The sequence below is a fragment of the Antechinus flavipes genome, chromosome 1 (assembly GCF_016432865.1).
Source record: "Antechinus flavipes isolate AdamAnt ecotype Samford, QLD, Australia chromosome 1, AdamAnt_v2, whole genome shotgun sequence".
Lineage (NCBI taxonomy): Eukaryota > Metazoa > Chordata > Mammalia > Dasyuromorphia > Dasyuridae > Antechinus > Antechinus flavipes.
The window spans coordinates 664,757,853-664,776,719 of NC_067398.1; the positions used below are offsets into that span (position 1 = coordinate 664,757,853).

At 33.2% G+C, this 18,867-nt stretch overlaps 2 protein-coding genes across 2 annotated transcripts; both read left to right on the forward strand.

The window, feature by feature from the left end:
* Positions 1 to 471: 471 nt before the first annotated feature.
* LOC127548249 (olfactory receptor 7G3-like) lies at positions 472 to 6,656 on the forward strand. Its single transcript, XM_051975563.1, has 3 exons — positions 472 to 479; positions 1,039 to 1,988; positions 6,634 to 6,656. The coding sequence occupies exons 1-3, from the start codon at positions 472 to 474 to the stop codon at positions 6,654 to 6,656; spliced, it is 981 nt and encodes a 326-aa protein (XP_051831523.1).
* A 5,323-nt stretch (positions 6,657 to 11,979) lies between these two features.
* Positions 11,980 to 12,819, forward strand: LOC127548259 (olfactory receptor 7D4-like). Its single transcript, XM_051975574.1, has 2 exons — positions 11,980 to 12,327; positions 12,613 to 12,819. Exons 1-2 carry the CDS (start codon positions 11,980 to 11,982, stop codon positions 12,817 to 12,819), a joined length of 555 nt encoding a protein of 184 aa, XP_051831534.1.
* The last annotated feature ends 6,048 nt before the right edge of the window (positions 12,820 to 18,867 follow it).

Sequence of the window (18,867 nt, forward strand, 5' to 3'; positions counted from 1 at the left end):
GATGTCTTCCTTTATATGCCTTTTGAGGTTAATGAGGGCACTTAAAATAGTCAAAATGACTTACTTGCTCAAAATTCTTAAAAGAATATTATTCTTACTGTTTACAACATTCTCTTGGTTCTTTCAATTTCATTTTTCATTATTCTGTGCAAGTCTATCCATGTTTTTCTAAGATCCTTAAGTTCATCATTTCTTATAAAAAATTAGTATTATTTTGTGATCACATATCACAACTTGTTTAGTCATTTCTTAACTGATGGGCATTCATATAATTTTCAGTTCTTTGCCACAAAAATAGTGGCATAAATAAAAAGCGGCATAGAATAAAGCTAAAAACATTTCAGAACATAAATGTTTTTGTTTCTTTATCCCAATTTAATTTTGGAAACAGACCTAGTAGTGATATGTTGTGTCAAATGCCATTAGGAGTTTAATAACACTTTGAACATAATTCCAGATTGCTTTCAAAAAATGGCGGGGTAAGTCATAGTTCCACCAACTGTAAATTACTGTTCAGTTTTTCCACATCTCTTCTTATATTTGTCAATGTTTTGCTCAATTACTTTAGCTAATATGGTAGATATGAAATAATATCTCATAGTAGTTTTAATAACATTTTAGAGCATTTTTTCACATTAGTATAAATTGTTTTGATTTTTCGTTGACAAGCTGCTTATTTATATCCTTTGAACATTTGTCAATGGGGAATACTATCTGTTTCCTTATCCCAGTTCTTGATGGTCATTGATGCTTCAAGCAAATTTCAGATTTCATAACTTGTTCATTCCTAAATGATGTTATTTATATTTCAAAGGCTCAAAGAACAGAGAGAATTGTAGATATCTTTTGGTTCACATACTTCGTCTTGCATTGCAGTTGTATGTATAAATGGTAAATTGTCCAAGATCACAAAGATTTTAAGTTTTACTGAAAGGAAAAGAACTGAAAAAGTCTAAGTTAAAATTTGCTGTTCCTTTCATTCTATATACAAGGACAATCGTATTTTCATGTTATTACTTTCTTACTTTTCTTTCCCAGCACAAATGTCAGCCCCATAGTACCAGAAAACCAAACAAAATTCACTGAATTTATCCTCCTCCGATTTTCTGAAAAACCAGAACAGCAGGGACCTGTTTTTGGGCTGTTCTTAGGTATGTACTTGGTCACAGTGATTGGAAACCTGCTCATAATTTTGGCCATTGGCTCTGACTCTCACCTCCACACCCCTATGTACTTTTTCCTTTCTAATTTATCCTTTGTAGATCTCTGTGTGGTATCAACCACAGTCCCCAATATGTTGGTAAGCATCTTGACAGAAAACAAGGCTATCAGCTTTGCTGATTGTCTTGCTCAGATGTGTTTCTTTATGGTTTTTGGGGGTTTGGACAATTTCCTCCTCACTGCAATGGCCTATGACCGTTTTGTGGCTATCTGTCATCCTCTTCGCTATTCAGTCATCATGAACCCTAGGTTGTGTGGCCTGCTGGTGCTGCTTTCCTGGATAATGAGCCTTCTAGATTCTCTTCTTCACACTCTGATGATAACACGGCTCTCCTTCTGTATGGATCATGTAATTCACCACTTCTTTTGTGATCTTACTGAGATTCTGAAACTCTCTTGTTCTGACACCTTTATCAATTATATCTTGATTTACATTTTAGCTGGACTATTGGCTATTCTCCCCATCACAGGGATCCTTTTCTCTTATATCCAGATCTGTTCTTCCATTTTGAAAATCCCATCTGTTCAGGGCAAGTATAAAGCCTTTTCAACCTGTGGATCTCACCTCTCTGTTGTTTCCTTATTCTATGGCACAGGACTTGGAGTGTATTTCAGTTCCTCATTTACCCATTCATCCTGGAAGAGCACCGTTGCCTCAGCAATGTATTCTGTGGTTACCCCCATGTTGAATCCATTCATCTATACACTAAGGAATAAGGACATAAAAGATGCCCTTAGAAAACTAATTAGCAGGATAGTTTCTTCTCAATGATGGGTCTTGGCTCCTGATCCTTGGATTAAGGTACTTTTGCAACAAATAATAGAAGATAGAAATGTTGGATTCTTCAATTTTTTCCCACTCAAATCAATCTTCCATTTTGCCTTTTCAGTAATGTTCCCTATCATACAGATTTCACTTTGTCACCTTTTCTCACTGAGTGCCATGAGATCCCTATTGTCATGAGGATCAAATGCAAAATCATCAGTTTGACATTCAAATCCCTTTACAACCTAACTGCCTTTCACCTTTCCACTCATATAAAACTTTACTCCATGCTACATGCTCTTAGTTTTAATGAAGCTAGCCTCTTTGCTATTCCATGAACTACATATTTCATTTCTTGGCTCTGGGAACTTTCTCAGGCTGTTCCCCATATCTGGAAATTTCTCTTTATTCAACTCCACATACTGGTTTTTTTGGCTTCTTTTAAGTCCCAATTTGAAAAAGAAATCCTACCTTTTCTTGGAAGTCTTTCCCAATCCTTCTCAGTTCTAGTGTCTTCCCTTTATTTCTGATTTATGAATCATTATTCATTTTATTCATTTATTAATATATTGAGCACTATTAATTAAGCATCATTAATCTTGTATATAGCTTGTTTGTGTGCGCGTATACACACACAGACACACACACACACACACACATATTCATTTGTATGATGTCATCCTCATTATACTGTGTGATCCTTGAGGTCAAGGACTGCTTTTTGTCTCATTTTGTATCCCCAGGACTTAGCATAATGATTGAAATATGGTAGGTACTTAATAAATGTTGACTGTTCATTCTCAGTGTTCCTACCTTAATGAGTCACTCTGCTTTTATCGATTATAAACGACCTTTACATTTTTCTGAATGGATTCTATTATTGGAGTTTACACCACAATGATATATTGTTGAACACATTCTACTGTCTTGGGTTATTTCTAGTTTAACAAGTATGCAGCATTTAGAATCATGAAAATTGAAATTGGAATTTCATCATTAGTTTTCTAGGTTTCATCTCCTTCATGCTTAAGCAAATAGCATTAGTAGTGGCTGTGGAAAAAAAAATAGTTGGTAATGATCTCAGGATGAGCCTCTTTGTGCTTTGCCTACTACAGGTAAAATCTTTATCTTTAGTTGCCCTTGGAAGAACGGGATCTGTGATGACATTGTGCTTGAGAAACTAAGGTCAACTCCATATGACAATGAGACATTGAAAGTGTATAACTATAGAAAATGCAATTGCTATCATGATTGGTTTGCAATCAAACATTGCTACAGTCATGTCACAACTTTGGTTAAGTTAAGACAGCTTCACTGGCTTCCTATTATATCTAGGAAAACATTTCATCTCCTATCCTTTTATAATCCTTCATAATATGATTCCAACATGTTGTTAGATTGATTTCACATCACTACCCTAACATATTCAGTATTCCAGTCAGTCACCTACTTTTAACAATGTTATCATCTCTCCCTTCAGAGTCATTACATAAATTGTTTCTTTCCCATGCATGGAACAGAGGTTAGTTCATATTCACATTTGGATCTTGGATCCCCTAGCTCCATTCATTGCTGAGTTTGAGGGCTAACTCCAACTAGAATTCCTGGTCTCCCCAGTTGTTAGTTTTACCACCAGATCCTCTGTCACTGTAACCATTTAGCTTATCTTTTACACCTTCAATCTTCTCTGCCACAATGGACTAAAAGCTCTCAACAGAGTAGAGATAGTTTCATATTTGTTTTTAAATGCAAAGCACATAACCCAGTACTTGTAACATTGTAGGCATTTAAAGAGCACCTGATATGAATTGACTTACCTTTGGCTCTCTTTCTTTATCTTAAGAATCCTCAAATCAACAGAAGAGACCTTGGATGTCTATCTTTTCCTCCAGCCTCTTAAATCATGAAACAATCATCTATAGATCCAAAATTTACCTGAGAACACCTTTAACTTGAACCCTTTCAATTACAGGGAACATCTTACCCTAACAAAGTATTCTTTCTCATTGTTTGGCTGACCACTTTAGTTGTGAGAAAAGTCTGCATTAGACTGAATCTCCTGAATCAAAATCTTCATCCTTGGAATTCAAAAGCATTAAAATTATCTTCAGGGGAAAATCAAAAAAGAAGGGAAAATTTGTAACTATACGTATATCCACAAAGATAGGTTAAAAATTGTCACAGTGCTAAGTGAAATATTTAGAAGTTAAGAATCTTAAAATGAAGATTATGATTATACATTATAAACTAAACCAGATTGTTCATTACCTCAGGGAGGAAATGGATGAAAGAAGGGGAGAGCTAGAATTTGGAACTCAAAGCTTTAAAAACATTGCTTAAAAATTGTTATAACATGTATTTGGGTAAGATAAAATAATTTTTTTTTTCAAAAAATATTAAAATATTTCTTTAGATATTAATTCAGAAATGCACAAAGTTCAACAAATACCATATTTAGTATTTTATTTTCCTCAGTTACATTTAAAGGATTTTTTAAATTTGTTGTTGGAACTTTGAGTTACCAATATTCTCCCTTCCTCCCTCTCTATCTTCTCCCCCACTGAGAAGACATAAATGACATTAAGCAAACCATTTTCCATTAAGTAAAACATTTCCATAATCATCTAAAAACAAATATAAATTAAAAGAAGTAATATAATGAGGCAAATATGATCTCTTCGGTTTTCCACTTGGTAGGGGAAATCCATGACCAGAATATGGATCTGAAAAACTATGACTTGTTTAAAAGAAGCAGCCTGTTTGAAATGTGTTGTTGGGTATCACCATGGATTAGGATATATTTTGATGAAGAAATCTATTGCCAGAGTGAAGAATCAAAGTACAGAGAATTTCTGTAATAAAAATCAATGGATGCATAAAGAGAAGTAATTTTGTCATTATATTCATTAAAGGCTAATTAGAGAAAAACATGTATTAGATGAATTCATGAAATATTGTAGCACAGATTTAGTAAGAGCATACTTAATTTTTCGGGACTTTTGCTTCAGGCTTTAACTTTCACAAGGAAGTGAATATAATCTTCTTTTGACCTCTATGCTAATTTATTTTTCAAGAGGTCAAAGAACCATGAGGGGTTTCTTTTCCTAGAAATTCTTTCTCACTTCTGTGCTGAACTAGATGAGAGATCCTTTTCTTTCAGACTCTGAAATACTATGATTCTGTCAAGTCTGATCACTTATCCAGGTCAAAATGATTTAAAATGTAAAACAGCCACCATGGGCCCCTCTTCTTTTTCTTATGCAAGAAAAACAGCACTATGGCCATCAATCATTTCTTTTAGAATATGATTTTGAATCTCCTCAACTTCCCAGGTATCTTATCTGATCATATACTTTCTTAGCCACAGTCAGACACACTGAAACTTTAACTTAGTGGTGTCATATTGATCCTTTTTGAGAATGAAGGGCAATAATCAAACAATTTTGGTGATTTGTGGGGCTCTGGATGACATCCATAGTAATATAATTATGGTAATAATTATAGTTATAGTAATTAAAGTAACAATACCAATAAGAAACAATAGCTATAAAGTATGAATTTTGGGATTTAGACTGTTAATTCCTTTATATATATATTACTTTATTTGATCCTTATATATGAATATATATTTTATTCCTAATTGTTTATTCATTCAGAAAGAGAGGCTCAAGTAGATTATGTAACTTGCACATAGATGCAGAGCTAGTTAAGTATTGAAAGCTGTATTCAAACCCAAATCTTTCTGAGAATGAAAGGAAAGAAAGAGGGAGAATAGAATATGCAGCAGGTTAGTACAATTAATAACAATAATTGTGAAATAAAAAGTTGAAGGAAGTTTCTTCAACAGTTCATAAATGAGCAAAAATTGAACAGTTGTTCAACTGTTATCCTACCTCTATTGTTTGAAATAATACAAATCAAAACAATTGTGTGATGCTACCTCATATCCAGTAGATTGCCCAATAAAACAGAAAAAATGACAAATGTCATAGGGAATGTGGGAAAAATGAGAGATCATTGCACTGTTGGTGGAACTGTGAACTGATTCAATTATTCTGTAGGGCAATTTGGAACCATGCTTAAAGAACTATAAAAACATGCATATACTTTGACCAAGCAACAGTATTCCTAGATTTGTGCCCCAAAAGAAATATAAAAGAACCTAAAAAGAAAAGAACCTTTATGTATAAAAATATTATAGCAGCACTTTTCAGATGGAAAAAATTGGAAATTGAGGGGATGACAATAAAATAGGGAAGGATTGAAGGAATTGTGTTATGTGATTATGATTAAATACTGTCGTGCTATAAGAAATGAGAAGCAGGAAGCTGTCAGAAAAACCTGGAAACACTTCCCATGAGTTGATGAAAAGTGAAATGTACTGTTTACAAAGTAACAGTAATATTTTAAAGTTATCACATGGGTATGATTTAGTTAATCTCATCAAGAGGCTAATAAAAATAACTCTGAACGACTTATGATGAAAAATGCTATCCATACCCAGAAAAAGAATTGTATACAGATTGAATCATATGTATGTATATGTAGCTATATCTCTATTAAGCTATCTCACATACACACACACACACACACACACACACTTTTCTATTTTTCTTTTTCTTTTTTTTTCCCTCTGAGGCAATTGGGTTTAAGTGACTTGCCCAGCTAGGAAGTGTTAAGTGTCTGAGATCCGATTTCTCAAGGCTGGTGCTTTGCACCACTTAGCTGTTTCTATTTTTCTTGAGTTTTTTTTTTTTTGTTCAATGTTTTCTTTCATACCATGATTATTATGAAAATATTTTACATGACTACATACATACAACGTTTATAGAACTAATTGTCTTCCCAATGGGGTGGGGGAAGGGGGAAGAAGGGAGAGAGTCTGGAATTGAACGTTTTGAAAACAGATGTTTAAAATTATTTTTACATAAAAATGGGAAAAAATAAAATTGTAAATAAATGAGATTAGTCTTACTTACCCTAAGAAATGTAATAAATAATGGCAATAATAGATTTCCTGAAAAAGCTATGGTAAAAACAAATATATACTTGTCAACTTGATTTAGAAAGTGAGGCTCAAGGAGAGTAAATACTAAAAGCTGTGTTCAAAACCAGATATTTCTAATCAAAATCCCTCTATCTACCACAATGATACTTTGGAATAAGTAAAAACATAATTGATACTTTATAAATGAAAATTAATTGAATTAAATAGACATTGAAAACTTTGAAGAGTTTAGTAAATGCCCAATGTTGAACTTTCTGTGAAAATTTAAATGTTTTCTTATGAACTTGAACAACTGTGAAGGACTTGTGATAACAAAAGCTATCTATCTCCACAGAAAACTGATGGAGTGTGAACAGAGATTAAACTATACTATTAAAATTTACCTTTCCTCGGGTTTCTGGGGGTATTGTTTTTTATATCATGATTAAAATGAAAATATGTTTTACATGACTATATACAAATTATCAAAAAAATCTTGATCAGTTATAATATTGAGTCAAATTGAATTAAATGAAATTAAATAGGAATAAATGAAAGTTTGGAAAGGCAAATGATAAAGAAAATATGAATGAAGACCAAGTAAAGAAACTTAATGTGCTTTTCCCTAGAGAAGAGAAGACTTTAGTAGGATAGGAAGGTGTCTGCATGGGTTTAATATGAAAGAGTGATTGGACTTGTTTTGCTGGGCTTTAAAAGATGCCATGAAAAACAATGGGATAAACTTGTAAGTAGGCTGATTTGGCCTCAACAGAAGTAAAAACTTTCTTGCAATTAAAACACTATAGTAACAGAAATAGATGTCTAAGAAAACAGTAGATTCCTTGTTGGGAACATATAATATGATTCTAATTGGACTGAAGTTTTATGTTACTTTCCTGCTCAAAATCTCCAGGGTTTGTTAACTTCACGTGTGATGCTGGTCAGCTTTCAATGTGAGAAAGATTTCTGTAATCATTTCATTCCCATAGGGAGTTCAGCTGTTTAAGGATAGGAAATATAGTTATATGATTTTTCTAATGAAGAGTTTGGGGGATTGAGACTCATAGGCACTAGAAATTTCAAATATTCTTCTTCTTACTGCATGGGATCAGATGCAAGCTCATTCAGACCAGGAGGGAGTCTGCTTGTAACTTCCAGAGATATCAGCCCAACTAACTGAAACTCTTTACTTTTTCTAAAACCCAAAGTATCTGCCTTTCTTGTCCTCCATTGCAACAGTTACAGTTAGTCAAACTTGTTCCATGGTTTATTTTGAGTAAGTTATTGGAGCTAGGAAGTGTTAGGAAGAGAGAGTAAAAGAGGTGGAAAGTAAGAGATAAGTTAAACAAGCTGTTCTTGCTTAGAAACTCAAGGAGATTCTCCTCAAAACAATCCCATATAAAATTAAAGCCTAAACAAGTCAAAAAAGCAAGGAAATCTGTCATGCTTCAGAGTTTATTTGAAAGCCCAGAGTTTATTCCAGTTTGGAAGAAAAGCAAAGGAAAGTAGAAAACTTCTAAATGTTTAGATTCCATTTTTTTAAAAAAAACAAAACAAAACAAAACCAACAAACAAATAAAAAAAACCAAACCTTGATTTAATTCTTATTCCCTGAAACATAAAATGGGAATCAAATACTTTCTATTGCTTTCATGGTATGTATGTATGTATGTTTGTGTGTGTGTGTGTGTGTGTGTGAGAGAGAGAGAGAGAGAGAGAGAGAGAGAGAGAGAGAGAGAGAGAAAGAGAAAGAGAGAGAGAGAGTCAAATGAGATCATGTTTATGGAATTTTTAATGGACTTAAATAATTTCAAATATTATAAATTTTTATTTTTGCCAGAATAGCAGAGATATGAGACTGCTGTGGTCTAATTTATCTCATCCAAGTGTAACTCAAACAGCAGGGACAATCTTCATCCAGAAGTAAGTCTTAGATGCACCAGTGGGAAGACAGAGTAATTATGCCCCTAATCCCACATAAAAGTTACTTGGCTATAAAATGTCTAGATTCATATATATCATTGAAGACTCAGGGCACAAGTCACAGGCTCAGGGAGTATGGATGAGGGCAGAGGAGGAGTTGGAATGACTTCCTACCACAGTAGCACTGATGGGTAGGTAGGCTACATCCTATTCTTATGCTCTGAAAGTGGTGAAAAACATAGGGAGTATTGAGAGGCTAGGTTGGAATTTCTAGTGAGAATGTCAGAAAGACTCTTTAGTATTTAGAGTATAATTCATTGTTGTAGAAGATATCTGGTTATCCCATTTAGTCATTTTTACATGATGTATGAAAGATACCTACATTGTATAGCATATTCCTTAGCTTTTCTTAAATTCAGCAGGAGCAGTTGTCTCGGACACACATCATTTCCTACTGTCTTCTCTCTAATATCCTAATGTAATTTTATTGATTTTTGTCATCTCTTAATGATCTTTGTCATTTGGACTTTTTTTCCTTCTCTCTTTCTGCTTCTGAAAAGGCTTATACTAGTTGTTCTGAAATTCGGATTTATTTTTTCTGATTCTATTAATTAATCTTTTTTTATTCTCCTTGCTTTTTATCTTCAATTCTTATCCCCACTACTCTTCATGCTCAGATTTTGCTGAGTTTACAGCCACAAAAATTAGCTTATGAAAAGTAACCAACATTTCTTGAATTATACTGTAAGTAACTTCTTATTCAGGAAGTATTTGATACTAGGTTTTTCTACTAAATACATAGTAGAAGTATTTTGTGAACTGGAGACTATTACCAATTGTAAGTTATTTAGTGCATTTATTTATCTCTAAATATGTGGGGATGACTGGGCTGGGTGGAAGAGAAACAAAGAAAGAAGACAAAAGGGCTAGAAGGAATACAGGTAATATGTAAGATTGGATATTTGTATCATAAGGAAGAAAAAAATATTTCAAGTATAGAAAGACTGTTAAGGTGTGCTTAGTTTGACCTCACAGAACACAATTAGTAATAACATATGGAAGTTGTGAAAAAAATTTTCAACTAGATAGAAGGAAAACATTCCTAATAATTATAGAACTGGCAATCTACAAAAAGCACAGGCAGACATTACAGCATGTTTAGAAGGAATTTCATTATGGATCATTGAAGGGGAGTGATCTTTCATATATCATCCCATTTTCCCTTGATTGATCTTTGTACTTGTGGAAGATTGTATCGCTGCTATTTTTTCTTTGGAAGGATTTGCTATTTTATACAAACTGTATTATTCAAACTCAGAAATCATTTTCCCCAGAAACCAGTGAAGTCTGTCTAATTGATATCAACTCAAAATTAATAGTGCATTCACATCATCTGAAGTTTATAAGTATTAGAGATCCATCCTCAAACTCTTCATCATTACTCCCTAGAATCTTGAGGGGAAAAGTTGTCTTCCAGATACAGAACTTGCTAGTCTGAATATAAGTTAAGAGAGTAATTTTAAAGTATATCCTATGCATGTGAAAAATATTCTCTCTCTGCTATTGGTTGCAGGTATAGGCCTGTCCTGTCTTTAGTATCTCTTACTTTTTTAATGACTAAGTCAATCTTTTATTTTTTTCTGTTTAAAATATTTTATAATTTATTTTATTCCATACTAATGAAACAAAACAAGGTTTTCTATAGTATAGGAGAAAAAAACAGATGGCTATGCATGAAATTGTAAGTCTCTTAAGTAAATCTTGCTATTTAAAAAAAATTCCCTATAAATTTATCATGTAACATTATTTTTTTCTTCGCCTCCCTTCTCTGCCAGAGATAACTATTATTAGATGCAAATATGTATGTGTGTATTTGTTTACAGAGACACACATAAATATATGTAAAATCATCCTATACCTTCTATTATTTATCAGTTCTTTCTCTGCATGCAGATGTTTTCCTTCATAAGTCTTTTGTAGTAAATCTGGACACTTAAAATAGTCAAAATGACTTATTCATTCAAAATTCTTAAAATAATATTGTTCTTACTGCATAAAACATTCTCTTGGTTCTTCCCATTTCCCCCTTCATTATTCCCTGCAGTCTATGCACGTAAGATCCTTGAGGTCATTATTTCTCATAGCAAATTAGTATTATTTTGTGATCACATGTCACAATTTGTTTAATCATTCTCTAATTGATGGATATTCATATAATCTGCAGTTTTTTGTCACCAAAAAGGGACCAACATACATATTTTAGAACATAAAGTTTTTTTTTTCTTTTCCCCAATTTAACTTTGGAAACAGACCTAATAGTGGCATGCTGGCTCAAATGCTATTAGCAGTTTAATAACTTTGAATATAATTCCAGATTGCTTTCCAAAATGGTGGGGCCATTTACAGTTCTACCAGCAGTGAATTACTGTTCTAGTTTTTTCACATCTGTTCTTATATTTTTTTAATGTTTGATTTTTAATTTTAATGTTCAATTATTTTAGCATATGTGGTAGGTATAAGATAATATCTCAGTTGTTTTAATATTTTAGAACATTTTTCATATAAGTATAAATTGTTTTGATATTTCATTGAAAAATTGCCTATTCATATCCTTTGACCATTTATCACTAGGGAATACTGTTTGTTTCTCTATCCCAATTCTTGATGGTCATTGCTGTTTCAAGCAAATTTCATATTTTATGAATTGTTCATTCCTAAATGAAGTTATTCATATTTCAAAGACTCAATGAACCAGAAAGAATTGTAGACATCTTTAAGTTCACATCCTTCATTTTGCATTGTGGTTGTATGTGTAAATGGTAAATTGTCCAAAATCACAAAGATAATAAGTTTCACTGACAGGAAAAGAACTTAGAAATTCTAAGTCAAAACTTGATGTTCTTTTCATTCCATGTATAAGGACAATTGCAATTTTCATGTTATGCCTTTCTCACTTTTCTTTCCCAGCACAAAAATCAACCCCATAGTACCAGAAAATCAAACAAAATTCACAGAATTTATTCTCCTGCGATTTTCTGAAAAACCAGAACAGCAGGGGGCTGTTTTGGGGCTGTTCTTGGGCATGTACTTGATCACAGTGATTGGAAACCTGCTCATAATTTTGGCCATTGGCTCTGATTCTCACCTTCACAACCCCATGTACTTCTTCCTTTCCAACTTATCCTTTGTAGATCTCTGTGTGGTATCAACTACAGTCCCTAATATGTTGGTAAGCATCTTGATAGAAAACAAGGCCATCCCCTTTGCTGACTGTCTTGTTCAGATGTATTTCTTTATGGTTTTTGGTTTGTTGGATAATTTCCTTCTCATTGCAATGGCCTATGACCGTTTTGTGGCTATTTGTCACCCTCTACTCTATTCAGCCATCATGAATCCTAGGCTGTGTGGCCTGTTGGTGCTGGTCTCCTGGATAATGAGCCTTCTAGACTCCCTTATTCACACTCTGATGGTAACACGACTTTCCTTCTGTACAGACCATGAAATCCAGCACTTCTTTTGTGATCTTGATGAAGTTCTGAAACTCTCTTGTTCTGACACCCTAATCAATTATATCTTGATTTATATTTTAGCTGGACTGTTATTTATTCTGCCCTTTACAGGGATCCTTTTCTCTTATACCCAGATCTGTTCTTCCATTTTGAAAATTCCATCTGCTCAGGGAAAGTATAAAGCCTTTTCAACCTGTGGATCTCACCTCTCTGTTGTTTCCTTATTTTATGGCACAGGACTTGGAGTATATTTGAGTTCTTCAGCTACCCACTCTTCCTGGAAGAGCACAATTGGCTCAGCAATGTATTCTGTGGTTACCCCCATGTTGAACCCATTCATCTATACACTAAGGAATAAAGACATAAAAGATGCCCTTAGGAAACTAATTAATAGAACAGTTTTCTCTCAATGATAGGGTTGGCTCCTGGTTTTTGGAATGAGTTACTTTTGGGGCAAAGGGTGGGAGGTAGAAATCTTGGACTTTTCAATTTTATTGCACTGGAATCTATCCTCCATTTTGTCTTTTCAGTAATGTTTACTAAAAAAAAAAAAAAAGATTTCACTTTGTCACCCTTTCCCATTGAATGCCATGGGATCCCTATAGAAGCACAGATCAAATGCAAAGTCATCAGTTTATCATTCAAATCCCTTTATAACCTAACCAATCTATACCATTCCACTCTTATAAAACATTACTCCATACCACATGCTGTTAGCTTCAGTAATACTATTCTCTTTATTATTCCATGAAGAACACCTTCCATTTCTTAGCCCTGGGCACTTTTTCAGGCTATTCTCCATATCTTGAGTGTTCTCTTTATATAACTATAACTACTGGCTGCTTTTGCTTCCTTTAAGTCCCAAACTAAAAAAAAAAATCCTACTTTTTCCTGGAAGTCTTTCCCAACACCTCTTAGTTCTAGTGTTTTTTCTTCATTAATAATTTATGAAACATTATCCATTTTATTCACTTATTAAATATTAATAAATTGACCACTATTAATCTTGCATATAGCTTGTTTGCATATGTGTGTGTATGTATAAATATGTATGTTGTCATCCCCATTAGATTGTATGATCTTTGAGGTCAAGGATTGTCTTTTGCCTCATTTTGTATCCCCATTACTTAGCACAGTAACTGAAATATGGTAGGTATTTAATGAATGTTGACTGTTCCATCTCAATATTTCTACCTCAATGAGTTACTCTGCTTTTATTGATTATAAATGACCTTGGCTTTTTCCCTCATGGCTTCTATTATTGAAAATTACACTACAATGATATCTGGTTGAACACATTCTGCTGCCTCTGGATATTTTCTAGTTAAAAAAAAAAAAAAACATGCCGCATTTGGAGTCATGGAAATTGACATGTAATTTCATCACTGGTTTTCTAGATTCCATTTCCTTCATGCTTCACTAACTTTACTGGATACATTCATTTTGCTTATATACGTTGAGTCTTCCCTGTCTTAATGGACTAAAAGCTCTTAGAGAGGAGAGACTGTTTCATATTTGATTTTGCATGCAAAGCACATTACCCAGTATGGGAAACACTGTAAACATTGTGAGCCCCTGATATGAATTGATTTAGCTTTGGCCCTCTCTCTTTCTATTAAGAATCCCCAACCTTGGATCTCTGTCCTCTCCTCTAGCCTCTTAAATTATGAAACAGCTATCTCCAGATCTAAAATTTCTCTGAAAACATCTTTAACTTGAACTCTTTGAATTACAGGGAATATCTTAGCTAACAAAGTCTTCAATATACTGAATCTCCTGAACCGAAATCTACATCCTTGGAATTCAAAGGCAACAATGTTATCTTCAGAGGAAATTTAAAAAGAAGGGAAAGCTTGTAAATGCATATCTGTCCACAAAGATATATAGGTTAGAAATTGTCACAATATAGGAAAAATGCTAATTGAAATATTTAGAAGCTTAGAATCTTAAGAAAGATGAAGTCCATGATTGTACATGTATAAGCTAAATCAGGTTGCTCACTATTCCAGGAAAGGAATGGATGAGTGAAGAGAAAGGGTAGAATTTGGAACTTTAAGCCTTTAAAACAATGTTTAAAAATTGTGGGTTATTTTTAATTATATAATTTCATTAATATAAAATGTTTTTTCAAAAGGAAATATTAAAATATTTCTTCAGATGTCAATGAACAAAGTTCAACAAATAAGATATTTAGTATTTTCTTTTCCCCAGTTTCATATAAAGAAATTTTAGCTTTAGTTTTTTGTAATTTTTAGTTACAGATATTTTCCCTTCCTCCTTTTCCATCCCCTCTCCCAGTGAGACAGCACATATGACATTAGGCAAAACATTTCCCATTAGGCAAAATATTTCCATGAAAGCAATCCAAAAATTAATATATATTAAAGATAGTAATATAAAGAGGCAAATATGGCCTCTTAGGCTTTCCTTTGGTAGGGGAAAATCCATAACCTCAATATGGGTCTGAAAAGTTATGTCCTATTTAAAAAGAATAGCCATCTTACAATGTGGGGTTGAGTATCACCATAGATTAGAATATATTCTAATGAAGAAATCCATATTGAAGAAGCATAGTACAGAGCATTGTAATAAAAATCAACAAATGCATAAAGAAAAGTAATTTTGTCATTATATTCACTAAAGGATAATTTGAGAGAAAGATTATATTATAGCATATAGCATATAATATAGCATATTATAGCACAGACTGTACTAAGGGCATACTTTATTTTTTGTATTTTTGCTTGAGCCTTTTTCTCAAAAAAAGTGGAAGTAATATTCTATTGACTTCAATACTTATTTATTTTTCAAAAGGTAGAAGAAGTACTCAGGGTTTCTTTTCCTAGAAATTCTTTCTCAGTTCTGAGCTGAACTAAATGAGAGTTGCTGTTCTTTTTTTACTTTTTATTATTATTATAGCTTTTTATTTATAAAACATATGCATCGGTAATTTTTCAACACTGACCCTTGTAAAACCTTCTGTTTCAAAATTTCCTTTCCTTCCCCCCACCCCCTCCCTGAGATCGCAGGTGCTCCAATACATGTTAAAAATGTTAAAATATATGTTACATTCAATATATATGTGTGTGTATATATATATATATATATATATATATATATATATATATATATATATATATATATACACACACACACATACACATGCACATTTATACAGTTATCTTGCTGAACAAGAAAAATTGAATCTAGAAAGAAAGGAAAAAACCTGAGAAAGAAACAAAAATGCAAGCAAATACTAACAGAAAGAGTGAAAATGCTATGTGGTAGTCTACACTCATATCCCATAGATCTCTCTCTGGGTGTAGATTACTCTCTTCATTACTGAACAATTGAAACTGGTTTGAACGATATCATGGTTGAAGAGAGCTACATCCATCATAATCGATCATATAGTCTTGTTGTTGCTATGTGCATGATGATCTCTTGGTTCTGCTCATTTCACTTAGCATCAATTCACGTAAGTCTCTCCAGGCCTTTCTGAAATCAAACTGCTGGCCATTTCTTATAGAATAATAATATTCCATTACATTCATATACCATAATTTATTCAGCCATTTTCCAACTGATGGACATCCATCTAGTTTCCAATTTCTTGCTATTATAAAAAAGGCTGCCACAAATATTTTTTCACATGTGGGTCCCTTTTCCTCCTTTAATATCTCTTTGGGATATAAGCCCTGTAGTAACATTGCTGGGTCAAAGGGTATGCACAGTTTGATAATTTTTTGATCATAGTTCCAAATTGCTCTCCAGAATGACTGGATCTGTTCAAGAATGTATCAGTATCCCAGTTTTCCCACATGCCTGTCAACATTTGTCATCTTGTTTTCCTGTCATCTTAGCCAATCTGAGAAGTATGTAGTGATATGTCAGAGTTGTCTTAATTTGCATTTCTCTTATCAATTGTGATTTGGAGCACATTTTCTTATGATTTCCAATTTCTTCATCTGAAAATTGTCTTTTTATATCCTTTGACCATTTATTAATTAGATAATGCTTTAATTGACTCTAAATTTGAGTCAATTCCCTATATATTTTGGAAATGAGGCCTTTCTTAGAACCTTTGAATGTAAAAATGTTTTCCCAGTTTATTGCTTTCCTTCTAATCTTGTCTGCATTAGTTTTGTTTGTACAAAAACTTCTTAACTTAATATAATAAAATTATCTATTGTGTGATTAATAATGATCTCTAGTGTCTCATTGAGTCATTCATTTCCATTTGTTCAGTTCTGATTTTTAGTGAATTACTTTCTACAGTTACCTTTGTGAGTTCTTTTTTTTTTTTGTATTTGACCAATTGAATTTTAAAAATCAGTTGTTTTATTAATTTTTTTCCATTTCACAAATTTTATTTATTAAGGAGTTATTTTGCAAATTCTTTTTTTTCAGGGAGTTGTTTTCTTTTTCCATTTTGTCAGATCTATTTTGTGAGAAGTTATATGCCTTTTCTAGTTCACTAAATCTATACATCTATTTTTCATTCTCTCTCTCTCTCTCTCTCTCTCTTTTTTGCTGAGGCAATTGGGATTAAGTGACTAACCCAGGGTCACACAGCTAGGAAGTGTTAAGTGTTTGAATCTTTTCCCCATTTTTCTGCTAGTTCTCTTTAAAGATCCTTTTTAATTTCTTCCAAGAGAACTTTGTGAAATGGGGATCAATTTGTATCTCCCATTGGGGCTTCATCTGGAGATTATCTACTTTTAATTACCTCAGGATTAGAAATCTATTCTTCTCTTTCCACCATAAAAACTATCTATGGTCAGAGTTCACTTTTGCTTTTGTGATCATTTTTTTTTAAGTTGAAGCCTGCTTTTAGAGTGAGAGGGAGACTGTTCAGTAAAAGTAGTAGTAGCTGCACTGGGTTGGTGCTGACTGACTTCCAGGGTTGTCTGGGTGTGGCCAGATATTGTGAACTTCTGGTATTTAGGGGTTCCTTATTTGCCTTTTGTATTTGTGTTGGATGTCTTATAAACTAATCTGATGATCTACTGGCTTGCAACCATAGCAGAGAAGTCAACATTGCTACAGATTCCTCCTACTAGATTGTCCAATATATGGAGTCTACATTGCCCTGGATTGTACTTTGTCTTCACATCTGTGCTCAGCCTGCTTGCATTTGGCCTACTCCCATCTGTGTCCCATTGAAATAGATCTTTTCTAGAGATCTTTGAAATTATCTTCTGTTGGCTATTTGTTACACGCTCAATATTCATGGGTTCTGTCATTTTAAAATAATTCAAAGGCTTGATTTGCTATTAGTGTGACGGTCATGGGGAGAACTCAGAAAGACATGTCTTCTCTCTGCCATCTTGGCTCTGCCCCTACTCTTTAAAATCTTGAGAAAAAAAATAATTGTTTTCCTTTAGGGACTTCAGTTGGTGGTCTGAGTGTGTGTTAGGAGAATAACCCCAGAATTTATCCTAAACATGTGAAAAATACTTAAGGGTCTCAATAGAGGCTAAACCAAGTATGAATCAGCACAGAACTCCTTTGGCTTACACACCAAAATGCATCTGGATATTTCTTTCCTTTTATTATCCATTCACTCTAGGAGGATATATTCTTGCTACTATTACCCATAATACCACCAAAAATGAAAATAAACTATTTTTTTCCATCTCTCTAAATATTCTCTTTTTTAGGGTTTCAAGGTATTTGACTATAATAGATATGTGCTCTGCTCCTGCTTCTTCTGGAATGGTAGCTAACATTAATTCTTTGAAAAGGTAGCAAGAGGAATTATACCTGTTTTCCTTATTAGAGAGGACATAGCAATAAGATTTTAACTTGACCTCAGGAGACAAAAAAATCAGCAAATGAACTTCTTAGTAAATAAACTTTTGTAAATGTGGAATGGAATTTATCTGGAGGTGTTGAGTTTCTGATCAAGGGAGGTTTTCAAGCAACAATTAGATAATGACTTTTCATCTATAAAATGACATTTCATCACCCTCCCTGCTGTATTTTTGTGTAGAGGGCAAGTATTGAAGAAATCCATGTACAGGAAGAATCCAGGCCAAGGTATTACTTGTGACCCACTCTCTGTAAGGGCACACAGTTCAAAACATTGGCTCACCATATTCCTCGACAGTTCTGAGAGACTGTCTTGAGATAAATTTAAGATACCTTAGTAGACAATGCATGTAATTAGAATAAGGCATCACAAACTATGCAATTTATGGTTCTGTTATGATAATCAGTTTATTACTGCTATATGTTCCAATTTATGACTCTATTAAATAAGCAGAATATTATTTCTATTTACTGTTTACTGACATTAGTCAAGCTGGAATTTCAAGCGTCATATATACCTGTAATCTTGGAATGTAAACTAAATAGCATGAAAATATTTAGTGCTATTGCATATTAATTTAGAGAATATATAAAACCTGACTTTCAGATCAATAAATGGAACTGCTTTGAAGGTTTTCTTCTGGCTT

Coding starts and splice junctions, on each gene's coding strand:
- LOC127548259 (XM_051975574.1), top strand. CDS start 11,980: ATGTACTTGATCACAGTGATTGGAAACCTGCTCATAATTTTGGCCATT. Junction 12,328..12,612: donor TGTTGGTGCTGGTCTCCTGG/ATAATGAGCCTT, acceptor TGTGGATCTCAC/CTCTCTGTTGTTTCCTTATT.
- LOC127548249 (XM_051975563.1), top strand. Junction 1,989..6,633: donor TAGCAGGATAGTTTCTTCTC/AATGATGGGTCT, acceptor TGAGGCAATTGG/GTTTAAGTGACTTGCCCAGC.